Genomic DNA, 13,283 nt, shown 5'->3' with positions numbered 1-13,283 from the left:
GTGTAGGGTATTTTCCTTCTGCTGTCTAAAGATAAGATGTCAGCTAATTTAAACTTAGACGAATTGTATCTCTATGTTATTGGTCACAAATTAACGTCAGCAGCCTATGCTAGTATAGGTGTTTTTAGCTAGAACATGGGATTTTATCATGGTTGGCCCATCGGGGGCAATTGTAACACAGTGACCGGGGTCAATTGTAACTATGTGTTTTCAATGCAAGCAGATTTTTTGTCTGGGATTACATACTTTTATGTTAGTAAATGAACATAATTTCACTAAATGTGACTACATTTCAAAGTAAAAATAAATGTAATAAAAATACAACAATTGTAATTATGTATATAAAACATTTGTAAGTAAAAATGTTAAATTATAAAAAATACATATTGCTTAGTGATGTGCTTTTATTTGAGATAAAGTATGTTAATATGACTTATTTTTTCAGTGTTACAATTGCCCCCAACCACTGTTACAATTGCCCCCGTCACGGGGGCAATTGTAACACTGTGACTCATTGCATTCAAATTAATATTTTAGTCTTGTCCTTATTAGTGAAAGCTTAAAAATGGTATTATTAATTAGGGCACATATATATGTTTCTTATAGCAAAAGATGACTAGGATATTTCAAGTAGTCTGTGAATTATGAAGGCAAATACAAAAAGTGTTACTTTTGTCCCCGGTCTCCCTATGGCTGCTGTGCATACGAGCCTATTGCCTGACAGACAGACAGACAGACAGACAGACAGACAGACAGACAGACAGACACTCTGTTTCTCTCTCTCTCACATGCTGCTGTACCACTCTCTTTCTCTCCTCAGAGCTATGAAATATGTAAAAGTAAGAATGCTCTCATGAGTGCGGCTGTCATCTCTTAACAGCTGCCTGGCTGGAAGGCTCTGTTAGGCTCTGCTACAGTATGCTACCTTCTAGAACCAGTATGCTACTTTCTACTGTCACCTACTCTGTCTTTGAGGGAAAGCTGGGATGTCTTATCTTCCCTACTATCTGTCTCAGAACGGGTACGAAGTAGAGCCCCGACGATGCCAAGATTTTTGGGTCCGCTGACGATCCCGATTTTGGTCCTAGCCCACCGGTTATCAATGTTTTGACCGATATTTTGTCAAAGAGCAGAATTTTCAAATCAATTTGAAAAAGTTAAATACACATAAACTGGACTTCATTTCATTTAGCCTCTGAAGCCATGTTTTAAATGTTTTTAAATAACCAATCTACAAACTCACAGCGTATCGCATTGCTACACTACTGTATGTGACCTTGTAGATCTGCTATTTTGAACGATTTTTGCAATTCTTTCTGCTTTGAACGATGCCCAAAATAAGAATGCCAGGTTGAAAGTGACATTTAAATCAGGACACATCGGCTGCATATTTTGCAGATACCGATCATGTCATCAAAAAAAGTCAAATATTAGCCTGATATATATCAGTTAAACTGACTTGCTGTCAGTCAGGCTGTAGTCTGGCACAAAGAGGAAGGGATCAAATGTTTTCATGTCCACATGCTGGCCTGTGACTCACAGGCCAGACTCTCTGAGCCGGTCATCACACCAACACACAAGCTGCTCTGACCCGTATGACCTTTGACCCCTCCCTGTTTTGACCGTGTACTGTCATCACTACCCTGTCATTAACCTCACTGCATGACTCAAGGTTATGGAACAACATGCTGGGAGCTGGTGGACGTGACGTTATGTTTTCACCTTAATGTTCTGAGAACCAACTCTCTAGAGTTCAAATGGACACTCAGGATGTTGCTGTGTAGTTCTGATTAAATATATCATCGTCTTAGCCTATGGTCTGTGTCATACACGAACATACAACTATAAATGAATTAATACATGATAAAACATACTTGTTTTATCATTCACCTACTGTTCTGCAATGTAATATTGTACTATAATGAGTCTTGTATGTTCAGTAGGTCGGGAGAGGCTTATTGGCGACGGCATGGAATAAACTCCCATTACACCTAAAACATTTTTTTAACCATTTAATTTTTTTTTACCATTTACACCTAAGACAGGTAGCCTCTGTGGACAGCTTTAAAGCACAGCTCAAGACCTATTTCTTCACTCTAGCTTTTAGTTGATTTTTAAATCTCTGTGTTGTTATTCATGTCTCACTGTTTTGCCTGATTCATTGCATTTTCTGCTATTATTTTAATGTTGTTTTATGCTTGTGCTTTTCTTTTTTTTGTCATGTCATGAAAGGTGCTACACAAATAAAGTTTATTATTATATCATTATTATTATTGTCGGTATCAGCCGATAACATGGGAGTCTGTCCCCTTTACACTGCGCTAGACCCCTGGGGGATGGGATTGCTGAGGTGGAGCGCCACACCTACCATCAGCCCCCCTCCCAGTACTTACTGTACCGCACGACTTGCCACACCCAAGCCGTGATACTCATTCAGTACTGTCTGTTCTGCAGTGTAACATTCAGTGGTTTAAAGTAACTAAGTACATTTACTCAAGTACTGTACTTAAGTACAATTTTGAGGTACTTTTACTTTCCTGGAGTATTTCCAATTTTCAGTATTTTTACTTCTACTCCACTACATCTCAGAGGCAAATATTGTACTTTTACTCCACTAGAATTATTTGAAAACTTTAGTTACTAGTTACTTTGATATAAATCATTATATTATAAAACGTACATTAACGACTTCAGCCCTATTTTATACCTAGGCTATTTGAAAATAGCAGATCTACAAGCTCACGACGCGTCGCATCGCGACACGTTGTGAGCTTGTAGATCTGCTATTTTCAAACATTTTAGTACTTTAACTTTTGGTACTTTAAGTACATTTTGATGCCAATGCTTTTGTACTTTTACTGAAGTACATTTTTAATTCCGGACTTTTACTTGTAACAGAGTACTTCTACATTGCAGTATTGATACTTTTACTTAAGTAAAACATTTGAGTACTTTTTCCACCACTGGTACTAACATTGTACTAAAATGAGTCCTGTATATTCAGTACTGTCTATGTTCCGCAGTGTAACTGTAGCGAACGTTCAGGGCATACTTGCCATTATAAGCCATATGGAGATCCCAAAAATAAAGGCAAAGGGACCCCCAGGTTAAGAGAGTCTCATCAGCGACACTCGAAGCAATCCTAACTCTCCAGAGTAACAAGCATCGATACAAGCACGATTAGCTGGCCTTTACAACCCAGCTAAGCACGGGCTACATCTACAAGGACGACTAGCTGGCCTTATACTAACCCAAGACCTGGAACGCATCTGTGTCATTTTTAGATTTGATCTAAAAAGCATTATTTTACACTTTGGGCTATTCAAAAATAGCAGATCTATGAGCTTGTAGATCTGCTATTTTTGAAAAATCTTGAAAATGTGTGCAAATCTTTGAATATATATATTTTTTAAGCGAACATTTTTAACTCGAATCTGTGCTTCTGGGACCCCCTGGAACAATATATTTTGAGATGGGGGTCCGCGGCCAAATACATATACATTTGGGGCTCCTTGACATGAAAAAGTTTGAGCACCACTGATATAGAAACATACGTTTTTTCAGAATACTGTTGGGATTTAGGAGACATGTAGAATCAATGGTCTTAATGGGTTAACCAACCAGTCGATCATCAGTTTAACAGTAACATTGTACTAAAATGAGTCTTGCATGTTCAGTACATTGACCTTACATCAACTGCTAAATGTTCTTCGGTCGGGTTACCTCAACAACAACAGATGGCAAAAACATTTGATGTATCAAAATCATACTTGAGTGAGGATGAAGTGTTTTTTGATTGATGATCGATGATGATGATGATGTGTTATGTAACCACTTGAACCCTATACTCAGTTGACCGGGGTCCCCCAGGGCTCTGTACTTTGCCGAACATAGCCGATCTACAAGCTCACAACGCGTCGCATTGCGACGCGTTCTGAGCTTGTAGATCTGCTATTTCCGCTGAATGGTCGCCTCTTACGTGGTAAAAAAAAAAAGAAGAAGAAAAGATTACTTATCATACAGTAGCTTTCATGGGCATATTTCTTATTATGCATTATTTATATTCTTGTAATGATGATACCCCAATCCCAGCCATGAAATGAATAGCTGGAACACACAACAACGCAGCTCGGGGATGTTTGTCTCTGACAGCACCATGATGAGTCAACAGTTCCTGGAGAAACTAACTCCACAGAGGATCAGAGCGACATAACTTTGGCCAATTAACTATGAGTCACACGGCAGAGCCGGCCAATGAGACGGGGGGATGAGCGGCACTGTGTCAATAGCCGACCAATGAGAGGGCAGATGAGCAGTACTACTGTGTCAATAGTTATCACCGCTCCCAATTCTGACACAGCATAAATTATTCATTCCACAAACAATTCATTTTAGATTTTATGGCGCTGCAGGAGGTTATTGGTTGTGGGAATAGGAGTATACCCAGAGTGATTGTTAGCTATATACACACAGGCAAACAGGAGCTGCAATAGCCTCTTCTTTACTTCCTTCACAGGTCTTACCAATTATACTAATTAAGGCTCTGTTCCATTTAGTGTAGCACAGTGGTTCTCAAACTTGTTTTAATTTAAAAGACCCCCATAACTCTGAGAGTGTACAGATGGAAATGACGGGTCCATTTGGTTCCATGTGTACACTCTCAGAGTTACACACCCATAAGGGTCCATTTGGAACTCCCCTCAAGGAACCATGAGGGTCCCTGGACCACACTTTGAGACCCACTGGTGTAGCAGAGTGTTTCCAGTGAGCCAGCATGCACAATATCAGCACTCTGACTCTGTTTGACCAGAATGGAACAGAGTCTTCATTAGTATCATCGCTAACACCTAAGAAGGAAGTAAGCAAGAGGCCCGATTTCTTTCCAATATGGCTGGCTGTGCATAGAACCTATTCAGGATTCAGGGTTGTTGGGATAGGGTTATGGTTTTTGGTTTGGGAAAGGTCGTTTAAAACCATGATTTATCCCAGGAATAGGTTTGCTGAGCAAACATGTTTACTTTCAACAATGCCCTGTTTTATATTCATATAGCCAACTGTTTACACATTTAACCACTAAACCCTATGGCCGGCGTCCCACAGGGGTCTACACTAGGACACTACTTTTTTCCCCCCTCTACTTTCCCCCTCTCTTTATCGAAAATAGCCGATATGCAAACGTACGACGTGTCGCGTTGTGAGCTTGTGTATCAGCTAGTTCCAGCAAACGTTTGGCGTTTCACCTATTATTATGACATGTCCAGAATAGGGATGCTAGGGTTCATGTGGTTAACATTATGATATTCATATTTCTCTGTGAAGAAATCACTAACTGAGGCTTTAATTTTTCCTTTTATGAAATATCCAAGACCATTAGGGTTTTATGGAAAATGCCTCTAAACATTATAGCTACAGTAGTTTGACCACTTCGAATGCTCAAATCTTAAATAAATAACCGATGCATCGCAGACACATTGAGAGCTTGTAGATCGTCAGTTTTCGCTGCGCAACATGCTTCCATAGAAGACATGCTGACTTCTATGGAATCCAAATGACTGAAACCAGTCCTGGCGACTGAGAACTTTAATCCATGAGCCTATTCTGTCTTAATTAACCCATTAAGACCGTGAAAGCATCTGTGTCATTTTAGATTTTAGCTATATATATATAGCACATTGGTTGGCTATTCAAAAATACCAGATCTACAAGCTCATAGTGCGGCACGAAGTGACGCGTTAGATCTTGTAGATCTTGTAGATCTTGTAGATTTTTGAAAAATCTTGACAATGTGCAAACGCTCAAATCTTTGCTTCTAGGGAACAAAACATTTTGAGATGGGGGTCCGCGGCCAAACATATGATTTTGGGGGTCCTGAAAAAGTTTGAGAACCACTGATATAGCAACATACGTTTTATCAAAACTGTTCGGATTTAGAAGACATTTTGTAGAATCGGCCTCAGGTCCTAATGGGTTAACATAATGGTCAATCAATGTGTTGTTCTTTAATGACGACCCTATCGGAACTGCTAGTTCGGAACACTAGTCTGAATTACATTCAATTCCACACCAATGAAGCCATCGTATAGACTAGTACAGTATAGACAAAGCCTTTGTAAAGACTAGCGTAGATGAAACCTTTGTATTTAGTATAGACTAATCATTCCTATAGACTAGTATAGATGAACTATTCGTATAGACTAGAGCAGTGGTTCTCAAACGTTTTCATGTATTTGGCCGCGGACCCCCCCCCCCCCCCCATCTCAAAATATGTCGTTTCAGGGACCCCCAGAAGCAAAGATATGAGTAAAAAAAATTGTCTTTAAAAGAATATATATATATATTCAAAGATTTGCACACATTTTAATGATTTTTCAAAAATAGCCAAAGTATACAATAATGGTTAAAGTGGTTAAAATGATGGTGACGCTATATACCCCTGGTAGCCCCCCCCCCCCCCCCAGTACCCCTGGGACCCCACTTTGAGAACCAATGGACTAGAGGAAGCCTTCGTATACACTAGGCGAAGCCGTCAGTTGCCCATACAGAAACGGCCTGACAACCCAACATCAAATATAAACTTCACCCCCGCCCCCCCCCCCCAAACTATATTTACTTCCCGGCCGCATCCCTATTTCCAGAACCTACAGGGCTGACTTCCAGACAGACTGGTATTTGTTGGTAGTGTTTAGGGGGCTGATATATATAGAGGAGACAGACAGAGAGGGATTCCAGTGGCCAGGAGTGTGGCTGGCTGGCTGGCTGGCTGGGAGCAGGGCTATGGAAGATGGAGAGGGGCAGGGAGGGGAAGTCAAGTCCACTCAAAACATTGTTTGTGTAACATTTCATCCACAGGGATAGTCGCATAATTCCTTCATCTTCTATCCTTTTTAACCCTTCATGACCGTGTCATTTTATAGATTTCTTTGGGCTATACAAAAATAGCAGATATACAAGCTCATCTGCTATTTTTCGAGGGGAAATCGTGAAAATGTGTGCAAGTCTTATAAATCTATACGTTTTTAACTCAAATCTTTGCTTCTGCGGGTCCCTGGAAGGAACTAAATATGTTGAGATGGGGGGGGGGGTCCGCGGACAAATACATATCATTTTGAGTGGGCCTTAACATGAAAAAAGTTTGAGAACTGCTGATATTATAGCAACATAATTTTCTTTCTCCAAAAAAAAAATGTTTAGAGGACATTTGTAGAATCCCCAGAAGCAAAGATTTGAGTTTAAAATGTTTGCTTAAAAAAACATAGATATTCAAAGATTTGCACACATTTTCACGATTAAAAAAAAGAAGCAGATCTACAGTATAACCTCGTAGCGCGGCACTCGGTGCCACGCTATGAGTTTTGAATAGCCCAAAGTATAAAATAATGGTTATAGCTAAAAATAGAAGATGACACACAGCTATGCGTTCCCGGATTGAATGGGTTAAATACACTTTCATAAATCTGTTTCTTAATCCTTTGTTGTCTATAACAGTGGAAAGTCGAATCGACTCGACACCCATACATTGGTTTCTGGCCTGATCACAGCGATCATAGAGATCAACACAACATTATCTCCTGTTTATGTGTCTTTAATCCCGAAAAACAAATATGCGTGATATGTTTGTTGGGCGCAAGGAAATTATGGGACGACAATGATCTTCTATCGTCTCTGTCAGGTGGAAACATCATTATGTCCAAAACTGTTCAAAAGTATCAAAAATAGCAGATCTACAAGCTCGCTTCGAGCTTGTAGATCTGCTACTTTTGATGCTTTTGTGTGACGCTGTAGTATGATCAAGTAGGGTGTTAATTTACAAAAAAAACACAAAAAGGTTAGAATATGGAGATAAGAGGTTTCTGCACCGACAGCAACGATATGCAAGTAATCAACCACTTAATTGTATTCAGATCACCAGGGGATCCATGAGATAAAACATGCATCATCTACGTAACTGCATCATTCTGGATCATTCAGAATAGTATCTGATCCTGATTAAAGCTGCACTATGTAACTTTCCTCTTCTTACATGTTTTACCATTGAGCTAATATAGCCTGACTGCTTGCTCAGGGGATAAATTGAATCTTGACCATCAGGTCAGAATCCCTGTCAGATCCTGAGTCTAGGTGAGACATGACCTTTGACACGATCTAAATGTCTCAATAGAAGAGCAGGGAGACAAAATACAACCACCCCAATTGTATTTAAGTTATATTGTATTAGCATACTCTACCATACAGATTGGAGAAAATTACATTTTATTCATAAAAAAAACAGTGAGGCTTTAAGTGAAATATGTCACGCATTGTGTTTTTTGTTTTGGGGATAACATAACCAACAAGTATGTAAAGACAAAATTACAAGGGTTTTCAGAGTCCTAACGCTAACTTCTGAGAAATGCCACACTGTATGTCCTTCGGCTGTGACTCCACCCTGCTAATGACGGGGTACCGTTTGGTCCGACGCTAAACCCCAAATTACTGCCCTCACCACCAGCACCAGCTGCTGTGACCGCTGACCATACCACTCTGAAAAGCAAAAGGGCCTTCCAGGGATCTTTATGGCGGTTGGGTTCCATCCTTCAGTCTATACTGCATGGATTTCTACTCAACCTGGTAGTTAGCTTGATTTCAGTTGGTGTCCCTTGGGTCTAAACTTGTCCCAGATTATTTAGCTGGAAATAAAGCCAGGACATGTTCCCTGGCCTGCATGGGTCCCCGGAACTGGAGCCGAGAGAACCGCTGTGTTTGTCTGATAGTGGGGCGGGTGCCTGGATGGTTCCTAGATCATGAAATATGTTGACCAAAGCAACCAAAGGTATGGTACCCCACCCCTCCCACTCACTCAGATCAGCTAACACAGGGAAGCTGTCTGAACCTTCCCTAAAACACCCTGGACAACGCTCCACACGTCCTAGACTCTTCTCCCTTCCCTAAAACACCCTGGACAACGCTCCACACGTCCTAGACTCTTCTCCCTTCCCTAAAACACCCTGGACAACGCTCCACACGTCCTAGACTCTTCTCCCTTCCCTAAAACACCCTGGACAACGCTCCACACGTCCTAGACTCTTCTCCCTGCCCTAAAACACCCTGGACAACGCTCCAAACGTCCTAGACTTTTCTCCCTTCCCTAAAACACCCTGGACAACGCTCCACACGTCCTAGACTCTTCTCCCTTCCCTAAAACACCCTGGACAACGCTCCAAACGTCCTAGACTTTTCTCCCTTCCCTAAAACACCCTGGACAACGCTCCACATGTCCTAGACTCTTCTTCCTGCCCTAAAACACCCTGGACAACGCTCCACACGTCCTAGACTCTTCTCCCTTCCCTAAAACACCCTGTACAACGCTCCACACGTCCTACTCTTCTCCCTTCCCTAAAACACCCTGGACAACGCTCCACACGTCCTACTCTTCTCCCTTCCCTAAAACACCCTGGACAACGCTCCACACGTCTTAGACTCTTCTCCCTTCCCTAAAACACCCTGGACAACGCTCCACACGTCCTAGACTCTTCTCCCTTCCCTAAAACACCCTGGACAACGCTCCACACGTCCTAGACTCTTCTCCCTTCCCTAAAACACCCTGGACAACGCTCCACACGTCTTAGACTCTTCTCCCTTCCCTAAAACACCCTGGACAACGCTCCACACGTCTTAGACTCTTCTCCCTTCCCTAAAACACCCTGGACAACGCTCCACACGTCCTAGACTCTTCTCCCTTCCCTAAAACACCCTGGACAACACTCCACACGTCCTAGACTCTTCTCCCTTCTCTAAAACACCCTGGACAACACTCCACACGTCCTAGACTCTTCTCCCTTCTGGCTCCCAAACTGTGGGACAACTCTCCATTGCAGTTAGCCACAAGCAACTCTTAGATCCTATTTTTAATATCTGGAATTTAGAGTTGCAATACCAACAACCCTTGACAGCCCATACATCCAAAGAGAAAAGTCCTATCTGATTGTATTAAACAACGTTAAACTCACCAACATTGCAGCTGTAAGGAAAGCTTGAATTATCCTCTTTGTATCTGCAAAGTTTTTGTTTCATAAAAATCCACCATAGACATGTTATGAGCTACTTTCTGTCAATAAATTCTGTACAGGTGATTATTTCCAACAAGTGTTGGAATTTGGAAGCACGTGTTTTCAATAACGCAACGTCCTGCTGCCTCCTGCATTATGTGACATTTATAAACAGGTGGTAGCCTACGTAGTACCGTTAAGTGATTTACAACGAGCGCTTCCAAACTCCAACACTTAGAAAAATAATCACCTGCACAAAATGTATTGACAGAAAGTAGCTCATAACATGTCTACGGTGGATTTGTATGAAACACAAAATTTACACATACTATAGTGTCAGAGCCACGGCGTTCTGACAATATTCCTGTGTTTCTAGAAAGACCGTGTAAGTAAAGTGGGAAGTAACGTACCCGGACAAGAACAGGAAGGAAACATTTAATTGCCAAGTATTAAAAAAACATGAGGAAATTGCTTAGGCTTAGTGCAATGACAAACCAGTATGAAATAGTTAAGAGAGAGGTTAAGGTTCCTTTAGCACCAGCCTGGCAGACTGACAGAGAGGCATTTATGTAAACAAACGGTCGAAAAGATCTCGTCTATGTCGGGTGAGGTCCAAAACTCTGTCTTTTCTGGATTCAAAAACGGTAAAAGTAGTAGATCCACAAGCTCAAAACGCGTTGCTTGCAGATCTTCTACTTTTGATGCTTTTGTGTGACGCAGTAGTACGATCAAGTAGGACTGAAAAAACACCAAAAGTTAGAATATGGAGAGGTTTCTGCCCGACAACAACAGCGAGATAATATCATAATCATGTCTGACCTGTCTGTTCCTCTCGTCCACTATTCTGGTGATCTGAATCTTCCTCCGCCCCATGGCGACGACCACTTCCTGTTTCCTCCACCAAACCAACGAAGAAGAATGAGCACTAAATAAATGTCCCAGTGGCGACAGTTCCTGATTAGATCCTCAGCACATAGTTCCACCGTCTGTCGTAGAAGTTACAATGTCTGTGCAGTCTGTCCTGTAGAGGAAGAGAAGAGAAGACAATAGAGTGAGTGACTATAAGACAATAGAGTGAGTGACTATAAGACAATAGAGTGAGTGACTATAAGACAATAGAGTGAGTGACTATAAGACAATAGAGTGAGTGACTATAAGACAATAGAGTGAGTGAGTGAGTAGAAAGTAGGAGGCAACAATTTAACCCATTCAAGCTGGGAACGTGTCTGTGTCATTGCCGTGCTATGAGCGCTGTGCCTCATAGCACGGCTATGAGGCACATAGCCGTGCTTCATAGCCGTGCCGTTCTATGAGCTTGTAGATCTGCTATTTTTTGAAAAACTCTTGGAAAATGTGTGCAAATCTTTGAATTTAATATATTCAAAGATTTGCACACATTTTCCACAATAGAAAAAAATAGCAGATCTAAATATATTTGCAGATGAGGGTCCAAGGCCAAATACATATCACTGTGGGAGGTCCTTGACATGAAAAAGTTTGAGCACCGCTGATATATAGCAACATACGTTGTTTTTTTTTATCGTTAAAAATGTTCGGTTTAAGAAATATATATACACACATTTTTCACGATTTTTCAAAAAACAGATGCGTTCCCGTTCTTAATGGATTAAAGATACACTTTCCTCTTCTACCCCGGATTTGAACCCGGTTTTCCGCGCACGTGCTGCCATTTTTACTATTGAGCTAATAGAGCCTTGCCTTCTTGCTCAGGGGAAAAATGTAATATTGACCATCAGGTCAAAAGTTGTGTCAGATCCTGTGTCTAGCCTTTGACACGATCTAAATGTCTCAATAGAAGAGCAGGGAGGTATGGGATATGTTGTATGTTAACCATAATATGCCTATTTTGGGCACATTTTCAAAATCTTTCACAAAACTCCAATTTATTTTCTTTTGTTAAAAATAGCAAAGATTTCTACAGTACAGATCTGCTATTTTCACAAGTTCTTCGAAGTATATACAGCTTACGTGGCTGAGAAAATGTCCCCGTCCCCTCCCTTTGTTTTGTTTTTTTATTTTTATCCCTGCTGATAAAATAATCAATACCATCCCAATTCCATACATTCATTCATTCATTCAACCCTTATTCCATGCTGTACACAACCACAGCATATTACGTGGATGATATTGGTTTCTTTTAATGCTGATGATCAGTGAACTGATAGAGCTGCACTTGTTAAAATGTGATTATTGGCGTGTAATTTAAAACATGTATAGTGTATAGAACACATCTGTTTAAACTGAAACTGTATATTTAATATATTTTAAACACTGCTGGGTTTAAGGCCTTGAGGTCAGATGTATAAAACATTAAGACTTTTTAAGGGCCGACCAGAGAGCTTGGCCTGTTAAGAAGATCAATGGCATAAAATGACTATGGGAGAAACTAATTGAAAACTCGATCAATACCAGCGCACGCACGCACGCACGCACGCACGCACGCACGCACACACGCACACACGCACACACACACACACACACTGATTCAAGGTTGAAGAAGAGCATTTTATTTGCCACATGCGTGACATGTTGGTGTGGTTATTAAGATTAGAATCTGTGGTACAGAGCAACAATAATTAACACAGTGTAACGTTGTGTATCAAGTGTGTAAACTGTGTCAGTGTGTTAAGTGTGTAACGGTATCAATATACACACAGAGTTCTGAATTGGAATTGCATCTTCCCTGGGGGGTCCTTGGGGTGATTCCAGGGGGTCTCCAGCTAAATTAGTTAATACAGCATCACAATCATGTTAACTACTGTATCCATTTATATGTTGGCTATTCAAAAATAGCCAATAGCCAACAGATCTACAAGCTCAGCTACAGAGATCTCCATATATGGGCATAGCAGTCGGATTGGCCCGAAGTCTAGTTGTGAGGATGCGGCCGAAAATATTGAAAATGTTTGAATAAATCTCTTCTGGGGGGGGGGGGGGTCCCACAACCTTTTCAGATGGGGGGGGGGGGCCACAGGGAAAATACATATCAATTTGGGGGTCCTCGACATGAAATAGTTTGATAACGACTGCTCTGTGTGTGTGTGTGTGTGTGTGTGTGTGTGTGTGTGTGTGAGCTTGTAGATCGGCTATTTTCAAACATTTTAGTACTTTTACTTTTGGTACTTTTGGTACATTTTGATTCCAATACTTTTGTACTTTTACGCAAGTACATTTTTAATTCCGGACTTGTACTTGTAACAGAGTACTTCTACATTGCAGTATTGATACTTTTACTGA

General features: G+C 41.0%; 1 protein-coding gene across 1 annotated transcript in view; it reads right to left on the bottom strand.

Moving 5' to 3' along the window:
• LOC308081845 (myocyte-specific enhancer factor 2A-like) overlaps window positions 1–13,283 on the bottom strand; it is a 78,540-nt gene that overhangs the window by 39,044 nt on the left and 26,213 nt on the right. Inside the window, exon 2 of the mRNA XM_080423466.1 lies at window positions 10,845–11,046. Within this exon, the coding sequence (XP_080279592.1) occupies window positions 10,845–10,898 (54 nt within the window). The 5' untranslated portion in view covers window positions 10,899–11,046. The remainder of the gene's footprint in view (window positions 1–10,844; window positions 11,047–13,283) is intronic.

This window comes from Gymnoscopelus braueri (assembly GCF_963280865.1).
Source record: "Gymnoscopelus braueri genome assembly, chromosome: 1".
In the NCBI taxonomy this organism is placed as follows: domain Eukaryota; kingdom Metazoa; phylum Chordata; class Actinopteri; order Myctophiformes; family Myctophidae; genus Gymnoscopelus; species Gymnoscopelus braueri.
This window is presented reverse-complemented; position numbering and strand designations above follow the sequence as displayed.